Source organism: Rhinoderma darwinii, chromosome 2 (genome assembly GCF_050947455.1).
Source record: "Rhinoderma darwinii isolate aRhiDar2 chromosome 2, aRhiDar2.hap1, whole genome shotgun sequence".
Taxonomy (NCBI): domain Eukaryota; kingdom Metazoa; phylum Chordata; class Amphibia; order Anura; family Rhinodermatidae; genus Rhinoderma; species Rhinoderma darwinii.
Window position 1 is genome coordinate 119,352,561 of NC_134688.1, and position 18,987 is coordinate 119,371,547.

At 41.9% G+C, this 18,987-nt stretch overlaps 1 protein-coding gene across 9 annotated transcripts in view; it reads right to left on the bottom strand.

The window, feature by feature from the left end:
* PRPF40B (pre-mRNA processing factor 40B) overlaps positions 1 to 18,987 on the bottom strand; it is an 88,113-nt gene that overhangs the window by 5,527 nt on the left and 63,599 nt on the right. For 3 of the 9 annotated variants that reach the window (XM_075852230.1, XM_075852228.1, XM_075852226.1), the window contains 8 exons: positions 18,515 to 18,606; positions 17,550 to 17,666; positions 17,324 to 17,461; positions 13,574 to 13,669; positions 8,663 to 8,818; positions 4,353 to 4,455; positions 4,205 to 4,266; positions 3,946 to 4,113 (listed from right to left, as the gene is read on the bottom strand). In XM_075852230.1, coding sequence (XP_075708345.1) covers positions 3,946 to 4,113; positions 4,205 to 4,266; positions 4,353 to 4,455; positions 8,663 to 8,818; positions 13,574 to 13,669; positions 17,324 to 17,461; positions 17,550 to 17,666; positions 18,515 to 18,606 — 932 coding nt within the window. Of the gene's footprint in view, positions 1 to 2,125; positions 2,586 to 3,706; positions 3,832 to 3,945; positions 4,126 to 4,204; positions 4,267 to 4,352; positions 4,456 to 8,662; positions 8,819 to 13,573; positions 13,670 to 17,323; positions 17,462 to 17,549; positions 17,667 to 18,514; positions 18,607 to 18,987 lie in introns of those variants that run through there. The other 6 variants (XR_012881389.1, XR_012881388.1, XM_075852227.1 and 3 more) reach the window with 6 other exon arrangements.

Genomic DNA, 18,987 nt, shown 5'->3' on the forward strand with positions numbered 1-18,987 from the left:
CGTGATTTTGTTGCGTTTGAAAACCGCATGCGGTCAACTGCATGCGTTTTTTGTCTCTGTAATGCTGCCGTTCTGTTGCATTTTTAAAGGAAATCATTGATGGACATAGTTTTCACCCATGATGAAGTTTGTTAGGTGCTTCCTGTATATAGTTCATTACAATGCATTGCAGAACTGTTCGCAAAAACACAAGTAGTTCAGCAACAACTTCGGCAGCGCGGTCAGTAACTGCATGCAGTCGGACATTATGAAGATGCCGTTAACTGCACAAAAAACACATTGTAATATAATAGCAGCAGTCTGTCCATAACAAACATTTCACCATTCACTTCTATTGAAAAATGACTTGCTGCAGTTTAAAAACGCAACAAAAACGCACCGTGACTGCACCGTGTGGCCTTACCCTAAAGCAGAGGTCGATTGTCAAAGGGACAGAGGGATCAGGAGAAGAGCATTCCTGGCTCCACAAAGAGTATTCGCCTGCTACAACATGTTCTCTGGTGCCTAACTGGATTACAAGCCAAAAGATCTTTTTTTTTTTTTGAACATTCTGTGGTTTGGAGATTTGGAGCCTGTCTTGACCCTAAACGAAGCGCAACATTTTCAGCCATAAAATTCTGATATAAATGCATTTACCTTGACTCTCTGAAAAATTACCAGTACTTCCCTTGTGAAAACGATTCTCTGTTCTATCTTCGAATCCAACCTGGTTCTGCTCAGATGGGTGAAAAATTGCCCTTTAACCCCTTAATGACCGGGCCATTTTGCACGTTAATGACCAAGGATTATTTTTTGTTTTTTCACGGTCGCATTCCAAGAGTCGTAACTCTTTTTTTATTCCGTCGACATAGCCGTATAAGGGCTTGTTTTTTGTGGGACGAGTTGTATTTTGTAATTGTACCATTTTTAGATGCTTATAACATATTGATTAACTTTTATTAACTTTATTTTAGGAGAGAATTGAAAATAAGCAGCTATTCCAGCATTAATTTTCACGTTATAAATTTACGCCGTTTACTATGCAGCGTAAATAACATGTTAACTTTATTCTATGGCTCGGCACGATTACGGGGATACCAAATATGTAAAGGTTTTATATGTTTTTCCTACATTTGCACAATAAAAACCCTTTTAGAAAAAAATTACTTGTTTTTGCATCGCCGCATTCCAAGAGACGTAACGTTTTTATTTTTCCGTCGATGTGGCCGTACGTGGGCTTGATTTTTGCGGGACAATGTGTCGTTTTTATTAGTACTATTTTGGGGTACATAGGACTTATAGATGAACTTTTAGTTTATTTTTTATGGGGGGAATGGGAGAAAAGAGAGAATTTTGACGTTGTTTTTTGCGTTTTCTTTGGACGCCGTTCATCCGGCGGTTTAATTAATATGTCCATTTTATTGGTCAAGTTGTTACGAACACGGGGATACCTTATATGTGTATGTGTGATTTGTTTTGACCGTTTTACTAAATAAAACCACTTTTTGGGCCAAAAAAGTAGTTTTATTTGACTTTGACTGTAATTATTTATTTATTTTTTTCACAAACTTTATTTAACTGATTGACATTTTTTTTTTAAGTCCCACCAGGGGACTTCACTATGCGATGTGCCGATCGCATTTATAATGCTTTGGTATACTTAGTATACCAAAGCATTATTGCCTGTCAGTGTAAAACTGACAGGCAACCTGTTAGGTCATGCCTCTGGCATCGCCTAACAGGCAGATGCTGAAGACAGACCTGGGGGTCTTTGTTAGACCCCCGGCTGTCATGGAAACCCGACGGCGACCCGCGATTTGTTTGCGGGGGCGCCGATCGGGTGACAGAGGGAGCTCCCCCTCTGTCAAACACATTAAATGCCGCTGTCACTATTGACAGCGGCATTTAATGGGTTAAACTGCCGGAATCGGCGCGCGCTTCGATTCCGGCAGTTGCAGCAGGAGCCAGGCTGTGTATAACAGCCGTGCTCCTGCCTCTGATCGCGTGGGTACAGTCTCAGTACCCGCGCCATCACAGGACGGATATATCCGTCCTCCTGCGCGAACTAGCAGCTGCTGAGGACGGATATATCCGTCCTTCGGCGTTAAGGAGTTAAGCCGTTACATTTATTTGTTGCTCATCAGTAATCTCTTCATTGATATACTGTGCCAATATGTCATATGTCTGAGATCCCATCACTTTCATGTACTAAGACTGCATTATTGCTGAAACCAATCTGTCCCCAGACCTGCGTCGTAATATACTCCTCTAGATCCATGTTTTTCTTCTGGCAGAACATCTAGGCAGTTAGCACTGTGAGCCCTTCCTTTATTGATGGTCTGTTTCACCCTCCGTCATAGAACTAGCCTATTGTCAACCATCCCTACTGGACTTCACCACCATCCCATTCAATGGCTTTTCTGAACAGGTGCTTTATTTTTACTTGGAAGGTCTATCCAGTACGCCTCCGATAACCAAGCTCAAAGGAATGTTCTGAATCAATAGTTGCCATACTTCCCATACAAATCTGGGGCTTGCTTTGCCAGTCTCTTACTACTTTCTTGCATATATCACGCCTAATGGAGAGACTGAGACACCTTATTTATCTGTGGAACAAGATAATAAATAAATACTAATTAAAGCTTCCAGAATTGCTAAGAAGTCTGTCTACTCCTTTTCTATGTTTAACTTCTAACAAACTACCTTTCAAATGGAGAGGTTACGGGCTAGAGCAGGGTCCACAACTGGCAGACTGCAAATGCCAGTTGTCCGAACCAGTTGCGTCGCCGGGTGGATTCCTGGGCGACTGCTACATTCAATTGTATCTGCGTCCTCGGGACGCAGATACAATTGAGTACTATGGCGGAGCAGGAACATATCAACTCCCTGTTCCGCCATTCACTAGGCTGCAGACCACCTTAGGCCTGCAGCCTAGAAGACGCTGGGAAAGGATCCCTACGCAGGCGTCACTGCATAGCGCCGGCCTACAAAAGGGTCTCGGCTCATAGGCTACAGGCCTGACGTGTCTATGGAGCTCCGTTTCTTGCGGGAACGGGGCTAGGTGAGTAAAAAATGTTTTATATGTTTGGGGGACACTATCTACAGGTGGCATTGTGGCACTATCTACGGTGGTATGGCACGATCTACATTGGGCACAATACACAGGGGGTGTGGCACTATCTACAGAGGGCACTGTGGCACTATCTACAAGGGGGCTGTGTGGCACTATCTACAAGTTGGGCTATGTGTGGCAGTATCTATAAGGGTGTATAAAACTATCCACTGGGGGTGTGTGGCATCATCTACAAGGGGGGATGTGGCACTATCTATAGGGGGCTGTGTGGCACTATCTACAGGGGGGGGTGTTTGGAGCTACAGTATCTACAGGGGTGTGGCACTATCTACATGGGGATGTTTGGCACTATCTACAAGGTGGGTGGCACTTTCTACAGACATGGTGTTTTTGACACTATCGATAGATGTGGTGGCACTTTCAATGGGGGGTGCGTGGCACTATCTACAGGTGGTGTGTGGAACTATCTACAGGGGAGGGTGTGGCACTATCTACAGGGGACACTGTGTGGCAACTATATGCAAAGGGCACGATGTGTGGCTCTATCTACAAGGGGAACTGTGTGGCACTGCCTATAATAGGCATTGTGGCAGAGAAGTCACAATAAGTCAAAATGGCCTATGGCAAATCTGTCCCGTATGAATATAGCCTTACTGTTGGTGTTCAGCTCGGACCTTCACCTGATGGCAGATCCAGGTGAACGGACCTTCACTAAAAATAGTTGAGTACCCCTGGACTAGAGTACTGTTTCCGTATTCTTAAAGATGAAGTGCTTGCTCCTATATTTAATAACAAATGTTATACAATAATAACCCTAACACACAACCAATTCTGTTTATAAAGTACCGTACATCAGCAATAAAGATTTTACTTTGTCCCCTAAAAACACTCACTTTTCCCTTCCGTGTAGCCTGTTTTAGTGACCTGTGGCGACTGTCTGCAGACTCTGTGTCTTGATCATAGTCTCTATCTTTCACTCTCTCTTTCATCTGTTCATTATCTTGATCTCGTTCTCTCTTACTCCTCTCTTTTTCCTTTTCTGCTTCGCTCTCAGGACTGTTCTAAAAAAGAAACTATGTTTCATTGTTGACTTCTCTTCTGTTACTCAACACTCTATAGAACCTTATGAGGAAGGCTTTTGTACAGACTCACAGATTTGTGTCTCTTTTTTTTATTCTTCTTTTTCTGTCTCTTGGATTTCCTGGAACTATGTTCTGGGCAGAAATAAAAAACAAAGCAAATAACAGCTCACTGACACGAAGTACCACATCAAAGGACTCCACATAGGTGAAAACTATACCTGAATCACCTGATGATGACACTTCAGACCCTGATTCTGAATGGTTTCTCTTTTTTCTTTTTTGTGGGCGATGCTGGTAATTTTCCTCCTCTGTTTCTGATGTCTATAAGAATCAAATATAACAAAGAATTTATAACAATGTAAGGTAATTTTTCAAATGCTGCAAGAAATAGCGAAGTGCTCAAGTACCAATCATCAGTAACTAAGGCTCAGTTAGGCCGCATGCACATGACCGTAGCCATGTGCACGGCCGTGAATTTCGGGTCGGCCCTTCAGCGGAGTGTCACCCGCGAGCCACCCGCAAATCGCGGGCCGTGCACATGGCTGCGTCTATTATTTACTATGAGCCACGGTCGTGTGCATGGCCCCATAGAAATGAATGGGGCCGCAATTCTCCCGTGGATTTTCGGGGGAATTGCGGCCGCAAAAGCACGTTTGTGTGCATGGGGCTCTGTTCACACTTGCACTATGAGCCTCCATTTCGGATGCATTGCTTTTGACAACAAAAATAAGTGTTACGGAAGCCCTGATGGACCCCATTAATTAGTCAATAGGGTCCGTCGGGCTGTCATGACACCACTGTGAACAGAGCCTACATGTAATAATTGTCATTAAGATTTAAACAACTCTAAGAAAAGTGAAACTGTTGTTTATCATTGATGAATATTTCTTGTTATATTATTGTTATAGTTGTTTATTATATATGGTTATTGTTGTCAAGTGGTTAAATGTTCACGATCGTCCTCCGAATTTCCTATTAAGCTGCATTTTCACAACAATTAAAATTGTATTTGAAATAGGTCCGAGAACGTATGATAATTGTAATAATGTATATGACTATTTTATGCTTGGAAAGATTTTGTGAGTATGGTTAATGGGCGGTTTATGAATAAAGACACGTTTCAATCATTGTAGATGCTACAAGATTTATATAGATGACTTTGTCAAAATTTCATTTCATTTAGATGTAAGGTCGGGTTCCCACAGGTCGGATATGCTGCATAAAAATCACGCAGTGTGTCCGACCTGGAACCCGCAGTACATTCCGTCCCAAAATTCTCACCACATTGTGGTGCGGTTTTTCGAACTGAATTTCCGCTGTGGAAGAAAGTGCTCATACTTACCCACTCGGACTTCACTGCACGTAGTCCGGCCTCCTACGATGACGTTGCAGGCCATGTGATGCTGTACACTGAGATTGGCTGCGGCGGTCACATGGGATAAAACGTCAACCCAGGAGTGCAGAAAGAAGGAGGGCGTTCTGGGTAAGTATGATTTGTTTTTGTTTTCCGTCGTTGCGATTTTTGGGGCATAATCGCTGCGAATACACCGCAAAAGTCGCAACACTTCGCTTTCGCAACGGAAAATCAACGAAAACGCAGCATAAATTGACATGTTGCGGAATTAAATTCCGCACCGCAGGTCAATTTATTAACGTTTACGCTGCTTTTTTTTCCGCAGCATGGGCATGAGATTTTCTAAATCTCATCCACTTTGCTGCTACTGTAAATGCTGCAGAATTCCCGCACACAATTCAGTTGCGGAAATTCTGGTGGAAGTGGGTGAAAAATCATTTTTATGTAACCTATAATTATCTTTTAAGAAGGCTCTGTACCTTTAGTATTCCGTTTTTTAGTGTTCCTGAGCATAAGAGTCATATAGTCGTTTAAAAAGAGTCATATCTTCATTCATCAAGCCTTTCCGAGTTGACCCCGTCTCCTTACTTTTGATTGACAGCTCCTTGCCTTCCCCAGCACGCACGAAATCCCACGCTTGTGCATCGATGTCCCGTTCTGAAGCGTTCGCACAACGGAACACCATAGCGGGGCGTGCGCAGTAACTAGATTTGAGGCCCGGACAATGCAGGGAAGGGTGTCGGAACATACATGACTGGCGCATGCGCGATATCTCAGATTTCGTCATTCAGGTCGGGCCAGTTTTCAGCGGTGGGCGGGCATAAGAAGAGAAACAAACTAAACTGCCGGATTATTACCATAAAAGGTGCGAAATGTTTGCAGCCTGTTATTTACGGTCGGAGGAGGCGTTTAGGAGAGGGGATAACGGCAATGAACTTTTGACAGCAGCGGGTTCCCTTTTAATTCAGACAACCAATATATTAGGAGACACCGTCTCTAATGAAAATGCTTGTGATTTCTTCAGGTAACAAAGTTAAAGAGTTCCCCCATTTTAAAGGCTATGTACACCTTTGAGGGGCATTTTTTTTTTCTTATAAAATAGGTCAGTCAGTGTGTTTGGTGCAACTTTATAATTAGTCTTTATTAGAAATTCGTTTTACTTTTTTAGGTACAGCTGCTCTGTATTCTCTATACAGAGCAGATGTATCGTTCGCTATTACCTGAATCCATCAGTCCCGCGGACCTGACGGGTTCGGTGTCAGCGGGTCCTGCATGTCTCTGACACACAGGATCTACCTGTAATCTATCACATATGAGTTATGAACTTAGATGTGATAGTTTACAGGTGGATCCTGCGTGTCTGACCCGCTGTCACTGAACCTGTCAGTCCCGCAGAACTGACGGGAGCAGGATTTAGTGCTAGATACAGCTGCTCTGTATAGAGAATACAGAGCAGAAGTATCTAAAAAAGTAAAACTAATTTTTAATAAAGACTAATTATAAAGTTACACCAAACACACTGACTGACCTGTTTATTAAAAAAAAAATGCCCATCAAGGTTTACATAGCCTTACCCATTAGGGAGCATTTCCAGAATATGGCCAGGCTGATACTGAGTTATAGGGAAACACAACCATGGATATTCACAACATTGGGGAACAGCAGGGGATTCTATGTTCCCCTGCTAGAATCTTCCTTCCAAGAACTGAAGGGCTGGATATTTATGGATAACTGGGTAAACCGGTCACAGATCTGGTTGTTAGGCTCACATATCTATTTTTGTAACTTCAATCTCTATGAGCTTCCATAATGCTTTTAGACAAGGGTTTAAGCAGGTGACAGGTCAATTCTTAGTTTAAGAACAGAGGTTTATCTGGGAGGTTGAATTAGGTACTATCACTGAGGGAACCACAATGTAAATGTCCATTACTTTCCTCTCTTTACATTTAAAATTGCCTAGTTTTTTTTTTCTTCCCTTCTTCGCCTGATCACCTAACTGTAAGGCTGGGTACACACGAGCATGTTACGTCCGTAATGGACAGAACGTATTTCGGCCGCAAGTCCCGGACCGAACACGCTGCAGGGAGCCGGGCTCCTTGCATCATAGTTATGTACGATGATAGGAGTCCCTGCCTCTCCGTGGAACTACTGTCCCGTACTGAAAACATGATTACAGTACGGGACAGTTGTCCTGCAGCGAGGCAGGGACTCCTAGCGTCGTACATAACTATGATGCTACGAGCCCGGCTCCCTGCACTGTGTTCGGTCCGGGACTTGCGGCCGAAATACGTTCCGTCCATTACGGACGTAACATGCTCGTGTGAACCCAGCCTTATAGAACACAGGAGAAATGGTGGTCTAGACGAGGCATCCAATTTAAGAACAGGGCAGAATATTCTTTCTTTGGCACTCTTAACACAGTATCTACATCTACAGTTCTAGACATATCTACAAAGAAATGGTTCGCTGGTCTCTCCAGTGCAACGTGCGGTCTGTTGATGAATCTGCTGTAATCATAAAACAATGCCAGGTCGGACCTCGCATGTTTTCCAAAACTTTTCTACTTGTCCACTTGAGATCTTTGCTAAATGAGACTCTGAAGCTTCTCCCACTTTTGCCAATACATTCGTATGTGTCAAAAAAGGTGACACTGTGGCTTCATGAATATGGCTTTTAGAATGAACGCCATATTTTTTTAATGTATTTACAGTAGAAAACTGTTGTAAATACATTAAAGGGGTTGTCCAGGCACAGGGCGGTTTTTCATACTGATGATCTATCCACAGAAGAGGTCATCAGTATATGATCGGTGGTGGTCAGACAACCGGACCCCGAACAATAAGACATTTCGGCTGCCTTTGGGCACCCCAGCCGTGACGGAAGCAGATGGCTCCGGTCACAGTATAGCAGTCGTGCTGAAGTACTGCAAATCTGGCCCTATTCAAGTAAATAGGTACAGTGTACAGAGCTATCTGATTCCCGGAAGCAGCCGGAACAGCTGATCGATGCGGGGTCTGGGTGTCGGACCCCCACCAATCATATAATGATGACCTATCCTGTGGATAGATCATCAGTATGAAAAACCGACCCGTGCCTGGACAACCCCTTTAATTAATCTGCTGGATTAAAAGACACTTCTTTAGTGTACCCTATGTAAAAGTAATGCCAGCTTACTTTCTCTACTGCTCCAGCAGTATCCCATGTAGATATGTCTGGGACCTTCTTCCTCCCCCACTCCGCAGGATTAGGTGACTGAGAATGCTTACGGTGGTGCTTCTTGGATTTTTTTGAGTGTTTTTTGCCCTTGAGATGGTGATGCTGACATTCATTCTGCAAAAATATCAAACAAACATCATGAAATGCAGAATAAAAGCCTGAAACAAGATTCTTCAATGTTTAAGAGAAAACAAATCTACATTTATAACAAATATTAATCACAAAATATTTGAATGCAAAATTACAACTAGGGTATGTTCAAACGGGCTATTTTCAGCCATTTTTCGGGCCGTAAGCATCTCGAAAAACGGCTGAAAAATCGGAAGCAGAACGCCAACAAACACCTGCCCATTGATTTCAATTTGAAATACGGCAATCTGTTCCGACGGGGCGTTTTTTTACGCCTCGTTTTCCGATAATGGCACGCAAAAAGACGCCCGCGAAAAAGAAGTGCATGTCACTTCTTGGGACGTTTTTGGAGTCGTTTTTCATTGACTCTATAGAAAAACAGCTCCAAAAACGGCCGTAAAAAACGCCACGAAAAACGCGAGTTGCTAAAAAAACGACTGAAAATCAGGAGCTGTTTTCCCTTCAAAACAGCTTTGTATTTTCAGACGTTTTTGGTTAAAGAGGCTCTGTCACCACATTATAAGTGTAATATAGATTACAGCAGTGTTTTCATGGAGTTATGACCTATTTTAGATTTATGCTAATGGCTTTCTTAATAGATAACTGGGCGTGTTTTTACTTTTGACCAAGTGGGCGTTGTGGAGAGAAGTGTATGACGCTGACCAATCAGCGTCATACACTTCTCTCCATTCATGTACTCAGTGCATAGTAATCTTGCAAGATCACGATGTGCTGTCACTTACTCACACACTAACTTTACTGGTGTCTTGAGAGTGAATAGACATCGCTTCCAGCCAGGACGCGATTTCTATTCACAATCCCGACACTTCGGTAATGTTTGCGTGTCACTTACTCACACAGCACATCCAGATCACGCTGTGCTGTCATTTACAGCGAGATCTCGCGAGATCACACTTGCTGTCATTAAGTCCCGCACAAATGTTACCAAAGTGTCGGGATTGTGAATAGACATCGCGTCCTGACTGGAAGCAATGTTCTATTCACTCTCAAGACACTTCAGCAAAGTTAACGTGTGAGTAAGTGACAGCACATCGTGATCTCGCAAAATCACTATGTGCTGAGTACATGAATGGAAAGAAGTGTATGACGCTGATTGGTCAGTGTCATACACTTCTCTTTACAACGCCCACTTGGTCAAAAGCTAAAACACGCCCAGTTGGGCATTAAGGAAGCCATTAACATAAATCTAAAATAAGTCATAACTTGGTGAAAATTGTTCGTTTTTCTAAATAAAAAACACTGCTGTAATCTACATTACAGCGCCGATCACATTATGTACAAAATAGGCCACTTACAATGTGGTGACAGAGCCTCTTTAAGCGTGTGAACATACCCGTACAATCACTCCCTTCAGTCAGCATATAGAAGAGGCACATTTGCAGCAAATACAGCCTTGAATCTATGGGCACAGATCTCTATCAGCTGGGTGCCTGTGGTCCAGTAGTAAACAGCTTTTTTTTTTTTTAACTGGATTCACACAGAGCATTTCTTCTGCATTTTTTTATGTTTTTCGTGCCGTTTTTTGCGGTGTTCGTTTATGCTTTTTTTTTAGTGTGGCCAGATGTTACATTAATGTCTATAGTAAAATATCAAATGCACTACACACAACTGCGTTTTGATTTGTGGCGTTTTGGAGGCAATTTTGTGGTCAGTGGCGTTTTTTTTCCAAACGTAGCATGCTCTGGGTATGGCATTTGTTCAGGCGTTTTTCCCATAGGCTTCTTTACAGGACCTCAAAAACGCCAGAAAAAAGGAATGTACAAAATAATATCAAATGAAAAACGGCACTAAAAACGCAATAATTAAATGCATGTTACATTTTAATAAAGCGTTTTTGTTGGTGCAGTCAAAATTGCCAGAAAAATTCTGTGTGTGAAGGAGGCCTAAGGCCAGGATCACACACAGTTTTGATGCAGTTTTTGGCTCAGTATTTTTGCCCAAACAGAAAAGGACACAAAAGAAAGTAGATGCATCAGTCTTTTCTTTATACCTTTCCTTCCTTGATCCACTTCTGGCATTGGCTCGAAAAATTGAGTCAAAAATGGCATCAAAACTCCAAGTATGATCCTGGCCTAAGCCACAAATTCTTAACTCTGAAATCGTTGCAGAAATTACTGAGACTGATCCAAACATTTGAATGGGGTTTGCAAAAAAAAAAAAAATGTACAGTAGTGTTAAAAAAAAATAGCAGTCCAACATTAACCTGATGAATCAATGTTTTTGGTAGAAGTGATATTTTTACATCAAATAAATTACTCGTACGTGTAGTAGAAAAAAAAAAAACAGAGCCAACAACTAGGACATGCATGCCGCTCATTCTGATTCACTAATTGTTCAAAATAATAGCAGTGAGGAGTTAAATTGGTGAGGTCATACATTCTGTGGAATGACAGGTGTCAAGTTTGACCCTTATTTCAGGTAGGAGGGGGCAAATATTGTACATGTTGGTTACAGTGCATTTTCTTCTCAAACACTGGGGAAAATGGGTCATTCCACACATTGTTCTGATGAAAAACGGACTTTGATTAAAAAGTTGATTGGAGAGGGAAAAACATATAGAGAAGTGCAGCAAATTATAGGCCGCTCAGCTAAAATGATCTCAAATTCCTTGTGGCAACCAAAACCTGAAAGACGCGGAAGGAAGCAGAGAACTGCTGTTGGAATGGATGGAAGAATAGCAAAAATGGCAAAGGCTCAGCCAATGATCACCTGCAGAAAGATCAAAGAAGCTCTGAAGTTACCAGTGAGAACTGCTACAACCAGAAGACGATGAAGTGAAGTCAAGTTACCAGCAAGAACTCCCAGCAAAGTCATGTTGTTGAAAAAAAGACGTCCTGAATAGGTTAAAATTTGCCCACATTTTGTGGACTGATGAAAGCAAAATTGTTCTTTTTGCGTCTAGTGGCCGCAGACAGCATGTAAGCCCCTGAGCACTGAATTCAAGCCACAGTACATTGTGAAGACAGTAAGGCATGGTGCTGCAAAAATTATGATATAGAGATGTTTCTCATACCACGGTGTTGGGCCTATTTATCACATACAAGGGATCATTTTGAATATATCAAAATACTTGGGGAGATCATGTTGCCCTACGCCAAAGAAGAAATGCCCTTGAAATAGGTGTTTCAACACGACAACAACCCAATCACACTAGTAAGCGAACAATATCATGGTTACAGACAAACAGGATTGAGGTAATGGAGTGGACATCCCAATCCCCTGACCTCAATCCCATAGAGAATTTGGGGTGACATCAAAAATGCGGTTTATGAGGCAAAACCCAAAAATGCAGAAGAACTGTGGAATGTCCTCCGATCTTCCTGGACTGGATACCTGCTCAGGTGACAGAAGTTGGTCGACTCCATGCAGCACAGATGTCCAGCCGTTCTCAGAAACAATGGTTATGCCACGAAATATTAGTTCAGTAAAGTGAAATCTGAAACTATTTTTCCGTTTATACATTACATTTTGAGTTATTAAAGAAAAATGCTGGCACTGCTATTTTATTGAACAGCCTAATATTCCTTTTTCTTTACTTTCTGTAAAGAATTAACACAAACTGGATCAATGTTGTTATTCTTTTGTGTAGTATTTCCAGTGCATTTGCATTGAGGCAAATAAACGTTATTATAATGATTTTGTGCTTTATTTGCTTTTTTTAAAACTCTCACTATTTTTTTTTAACACGACTGTAACTGTTGTACAAACAATCCGATTCAGATGTATGGCACAGATTGTTTTTTTGCAGACATGTCTGGAACAGATCAGCCACATGTGAAGATACTCTTAGGGCGGATTCACATGAACGTGAATTGCGTCCGTGCAGGCCGCGTGGTTTTCACGCGTCTCGCATGGACCAATAGAAGTCTATGGGGCAGTACAGACAGTCCGTGCTTTTTGCGCAGCGTTTGTCCGCTGCGTAAAAAGCGCGACATGTTCTATATCTCGGCGTTTTTCGCGCATCACGCACCCATTGAAGTCAATGGGTGTGTGAAAACCACGCATGCCGCACGGAAGCACTTCTGTGCGAACTGGCTGTTTCGCGCAACAGCTGTCAAAAGGATGAATGTAAACAGAAAAGCACCACGTGCTTTTCTGTTTACAAACATTCAAATGGCGTGTCATAATGATGGCGGCTGCGCGAAAACCACGCAGCCGCGCATCATATGCTGCTGCCTCACGGAGCTGTCAAGTGGCTTTTGCGCAGGCAAAACGCCACATTTTTTGCGTGTGCAAAAACGCCACGTTCGTCTGAATCAGCCCTTACAGTGAGGATTTATGGTAAGTACCATAAGTATTGAGAATGAAGAGTTATGAATTCAATTATGATGCTGAAGAAAATATAGATTGCTTCGTAGGCTTAAGTAGGTTTAAGCAGTGCATGAAGGCTCTGTAGCTCCCTAGTTTGGAGCCGCACAGCCTCCGTGTTATGCTATCCTGTACCATGCACCTCTATGGGAGCTCTACTACGGCTCGGCACAAAAAGGAGCTGTAATATGCCCATGTGCATGAAGCCTAACATTTTCTAAAGTTTATCATTGTTACTCAATATAACTTGAAAAAAATCCAAGAGGGTGAAATTTTATTAAGAGGCACTGTAAATGAAAAGAATGAGTATATGAGTGTTCTATGAAATACATCATTCATAATGCTCATGCATTCATCCTAGGATCCAAATATGAAACAGAAAGATATGCAGATAGGAAGTTGTGGTCAAACCTCAATAGACAGCATAAATTCCTTGAACAGACGGATCCTTTCTGATTCCACTGTAATCTGGTCAAAAGCAGTGTCACCAACAAAACGCTCTCGTACCTGCACAAATATAAGTAGGATCTCACTTACAGATTCTAGTAACAAAGGCATGAGGATGAGGCTGAATTTAGAGACACCATAGTAAATAATAAGAAGCCACCAGACCAAAAGATGATCCATAATTCATGATGATGTTCAGGCCCAATACTAAGCATTAAAGATAAAAATCACGAAGATAAAAATAAATACATAAATCCCCTTTTCCTGTGTTAGTCTTTTATATTTTCATTCAACCATTTCTCATAGCTGACATATCTGAAGGCTAGCTAACAACCAATGTGGCCACAATTTCAAATCCCAAGGAACTGTCACCCAGCTTTATGGGACCACTAAATGGCGAATCTATGTAGGTATGCAGTGACACTTTATCAGCTCCGTACTCGTGGATAAACAGGCCAGGGGCGGACATACCATTGGTGCAACCTGTGCCGATGTCACCTTAAATCAGTCTTCTTCTGTCTATTAGATTGCATGTAAATGCCTGAGCTATTGAATTGTATGGCTCACCATTACTGATGGATTGTTAGAGACATAAGGGGGTGATCTATGATGAAATATTGGAGAACAAGGGCCCATATACTGTTCTTGGACAGGGACCCCCTGAAATAGGCAGAATTGCAGGACAGGATTCCATGGGAAATGTAGTGTCAGCCATACTGGTCATTTTTAGATCCAGAATTCTGCGCTGATTAATTTCTTAACCCTTTCCAGACTGGGGCAGTTTTTATTTGTTTTATTTTTTTCATCCCCGCCTTCCATGAGCCATAATATTTAAATTTTCCTGTCAACATAGCTATATGAGAGCTTGTTTGTTGCGGGACAAGTTGTAGTTTTTAATGGCACCATTTAACGTACCATATAATGAACTGAGAAACTTTTCACAATTATTTTGTGATGTGGAATGGAAAAAAAAACGAAATTAGTTTTTTCTGTGGTAAAAATTACATGTTAATGCCATTTTAAGGTACATGTGAGCTTTTGATCACTTTTTTGTTCATTTTTCGAGGGAGATGAGGTGACTACCAAAACAGCAATTCAGGCGTTTTTCATTTTTCTCTTTTATTTTTACGGCAGGATAAATAACATTATATTTTAAGAGTTCAGACATTTACGGAAGCTGCGATACCACTTAGGTTTATTTTTTTATTGTTTACATTATTTAAAAAAAAAAAATCTTAAAAGATTTATTTTTTTTAACTTTTTTTTGTATATTGTTCAAAACCTTATTAAATTTATCCCGCTAGGGTGCTTGTACATGTGGTCGATTGATCACTGGTACAATGCACTGCAATACTTATTTAATGCAATGTATGGGACTTTTAGCGGGGCTTAACAGGAGGACCAAAGGGCAGACCTAGGGGGCCTTCATTAGTCCCCCGGCTGCCATGACAACCCTTCCGGACCTCCATAATTGCATCGCGGGGGGCAATGGGATGACAGAGGAAGACATCCCCCTCTGGCTAATGTCATGGTTGCTATTAACAGGGTAAATATATCTTTACAGCTGTCAGAGTTACGATTTTTTTCAATATATAGCTCCAAAACAACTACATAGACGTAGAATTAAATAATAAAGTGCTGCCACCACTAGGGGGAGTTTAGGAGCTTATTGCATACTGTGCTATTATTGAGTTCAATGTATAAACATTTAGCAGTCCACTCCTATGTTCCCCCTAGAATTTTGTCTTTTTACTATGCAGGGGACTTGGAGATTTGTATTAAAAAAATGGAACTCCAACTGCTATAAAGATAAATGAAGAAATTAATCAGCACAGAAATTTGGACCTAATAAGATTTAAAAAAAAAACAAAAAGGTGTCCATGGATGGATATTCAATTTGTTGAACATGAATAGACCGTAGTCTGCTACTTTTTATATATGCTAACTTGCTTTTTGTTCATATCTTCTCTACTTGCTTTTTGTTCATATCTTCTCTACAACAGATCCAAATAACACTGCCATCTTTTTTATCCTGTCCTTTCTATTAGGGTATGTGCACACACACTAATTACGTCCGTAATTGACGGACGTATTTCGGCCGCAAGTACCGGACCGAACACAGTGCAGGGAGCCGGGCTCCTAGCATCATACTTATGTACGATGCTAGGAGTCCCTGCCTCGCTGCAGGACAACTGTCCCGTACTGAAAACATGATTACAGTTGTCCTGCAGCGAGGCAGGGACTCCTAGCATCGTACATAAGTATGATGCTAGGAGCCCGGCTCCCTGCACTGTGTTCGGTCCGGTACTTGCGGCCAAAATACGTCCGTCCTTTACGGACGTAATTAGTGTGTGTGCACATACCCTTAGAAGTCACAAAGTTTATTGATCTCTATATATGGATCAAAGACACTTCTATGTCTTACTTTCACCTTTAGGCTGGATTCACACGAGCATGTTCGGTCCGTAATGGACGGAACGTATTTCAGCCGCAAGTCCCGGACCGAACACACTGCAGGGAGCCGGGCTCCTAGCATCATAGTTATGTACATCGCTAGGAGTCCCTGCCTCTCCGTGGAACTACTGTCCCTTACTGAAAACATGATTACAGTACGGGACAGTAGTTCCATGGAGAGGCAGGGACTCCTAGCGTCGTACATAACTATGATGCTAGGAGCCCAGATCCCTGCAGTGTGTTCGGTCCGGGACTTGCGGCCGAAATACGTTCCGTCCATTACGGACCGAACATGCTCGTGTGAATCCAGCCTTAGGGTCTATTCACATGGCCGTGATTGGTCTGTGAGATACGGATCGTTTGTCGGCCACAGTTCCTGGACCGAAGACAGTTCAGGGTGCCGGAGTTCCTAGATTCATAGTTATCTACGATGCTAGGAGTCCCAGCCTCCCCACAGGAATACTGTCCGATACTGATTTCAGTACAGGACGGTAGTCCTGCAGAGAGGCAGTGACTACCAGCGTCATGGATGACTATGATGTTAGGAGTCCGGCTCCCCGAACTGTCTTCAGTCCCGGAAATGCGGCCGTGTCTCACGTGTGAATAGACCCTTACTTGTTTAAAAATCTGGATAAAAATCTGGATAAAAAAGAACACTCGTGGCTCTTCATAAGATTTATATACAAAAAAGCAGTAGTGTACAAAGAAGTGATGGATCACCATTATGGTGCTGGCTTTTGCAACACAGGACACCCTTTTTATGACCGATGAGCCAATTCCCGAACCCTTGCAAACAATGCAGTTGAGAGAGAGAGAGAGAGAGGAGTCCTACCTACACAGTTCCTCACCACTTAGTAACAAAGGGGTTGGAATAACCAGGGCTATGGAAGAGCGTCATTGCAGCCGTATAGTCTGCCACTATGGTAAGTATGCCCTTGTCGATAAATCATGCACCCTTTAGGCGTGACGCTTTGTGCATTACACTGAATGAGAACTATAAACGATATACAAATGCTGTATTCATGTGTATAGTGAGGACGCTTCATAAAGTACAAACATATAATTATAAGTATGATCTATTACTGAGCCTCTGCAATTGTGGCACTGCTATTATTTTATGAGGCCAGGATACACCACAGACATAAGCACACTCACAACCAAGAGGCAGTAACATCTAGATAGAAGCTGCTTTATGACATAAATCTGTGAGATATGTCCACAAATTGGTGGCACATAAGTTTCCATACATTGACCTCTTACATCATCCCAGCTGCTGTCTAATTCTAAAGGTGGAGCCGCCTGCTTTAACATGCTTTTAAATGTAGCTTCCTTCCTTCGAAACTTGCGAGCTTCTTCCTTTCCCCGCTCACGTTCCCGAGCCTCTGCTTTCTCCAGCAGCTAGATAAAATGAAAAAAGAGTTAATTCCCAGTATGGCTTATTCTCATTCTGTACGTTTCGTTTATTCTATCCCATTGTATCACTTACACTATTAAATGTTAACTTGATGTTCCCTGCATCAAGTGTGGCCGCCCGCTTGTCAAAACTGATAATGTGTGCAAAGTCTTCAAATGTACTATTTACCTCAACACTGAAGTTACGATCCTGTTAGAGGGAAAATCTTACAATGAAAAGAACATAGAGTAGATGTAGTCACTGACGAAACATGCATTGCCATACTGGGTTTTCACATAATCCCCATTCACATAACTTTAGTAATAATGCTGCAGAGCTCTGTGATGGGGGAAGCATTCGTTTGCAGAATATGCATATTATTGGCAGATAGGAATCAAATCAAATTAGTTCGCTCCAAGTTGAACCTTTTAACAAAATTAGGCTACATTCACATGAACGCAGCCTACCTCGGACGTGAAAAACTGCCGCTTTCCACGTCCAAGGTGGACCCGTTGTCACGGATCCCCCATAGACTAGAGTTTATGGAGGGATGCATGACACGCGGTCGTGAGAACGGCCCTATTGAAATACATGGGTCCGTGTGACGGTCGTTGTTTTAATGGCCGTCACACGGACAAGATTCACGTTCGTGTGAATGAGCCCTTAGACCGTGATATATAAAGTACTGCGAATAAGTATTTGTACCCTCATAGATGTCATCTGTTATTGTATATTTTTTACACTAGTCTCTGATCATTAAACAACACGTCCTATTAATCATATAATACCTGATTAAACACATAACACAATTATATTTTATTTATTAAAATAACATTATGGCTGTATTTATTTTAGTTAAAGTAGTCACCAATAAGCATAGTATCCTCCATTGAATGTTGTAGTATAGACCAAGAGGAAGACTCGGTTCCATGATATGGGACTTTACATGGAACTATGCAGGCTGCAATACAGCACCATACTGCGGGACTTATTGCACATAGTTGTAGGCATGAGACCTTATTATAATTTTCATCTTTTAGCTAGTTTGCTATGCTCACCTTCAGAATATCTTTTATGATCTTTTTCTCATCATGGAATCGAGCCTTCAGATCCTCCACATAGAACTTAAATAGGTCGAGTGGAGTAGAGCCTGAAGCAGAAGAGATTAGATCATAAAAATTATTTACAAACAAAATTTACTAAAGGCCAATGATTGGGTGAACGAGCGCCTGTTACGTACGCTCGTTCCCAATCACTGTCTTGTGTAAACAGTGCCACAATCTGCCAAAAATTGATAAAACGATCGTTAGTCAGCTAATTGCATCTTTTATGTCGGTAGCACATCTTCCTGTGTAAACATGTGTTGCAAAATGTGTGGGAACAAGCGATTGTATTAATAATTGTTCATCCCCATACTTGCTCATTGCTCTGTTTGAATGGAGCAAACATGCGCTGATTGACATGTTGTAATGTCGATCGGCGCTCGTTTAACGGGCAGGACCATAAGACACATTGAGTAAACTAGAGGAAC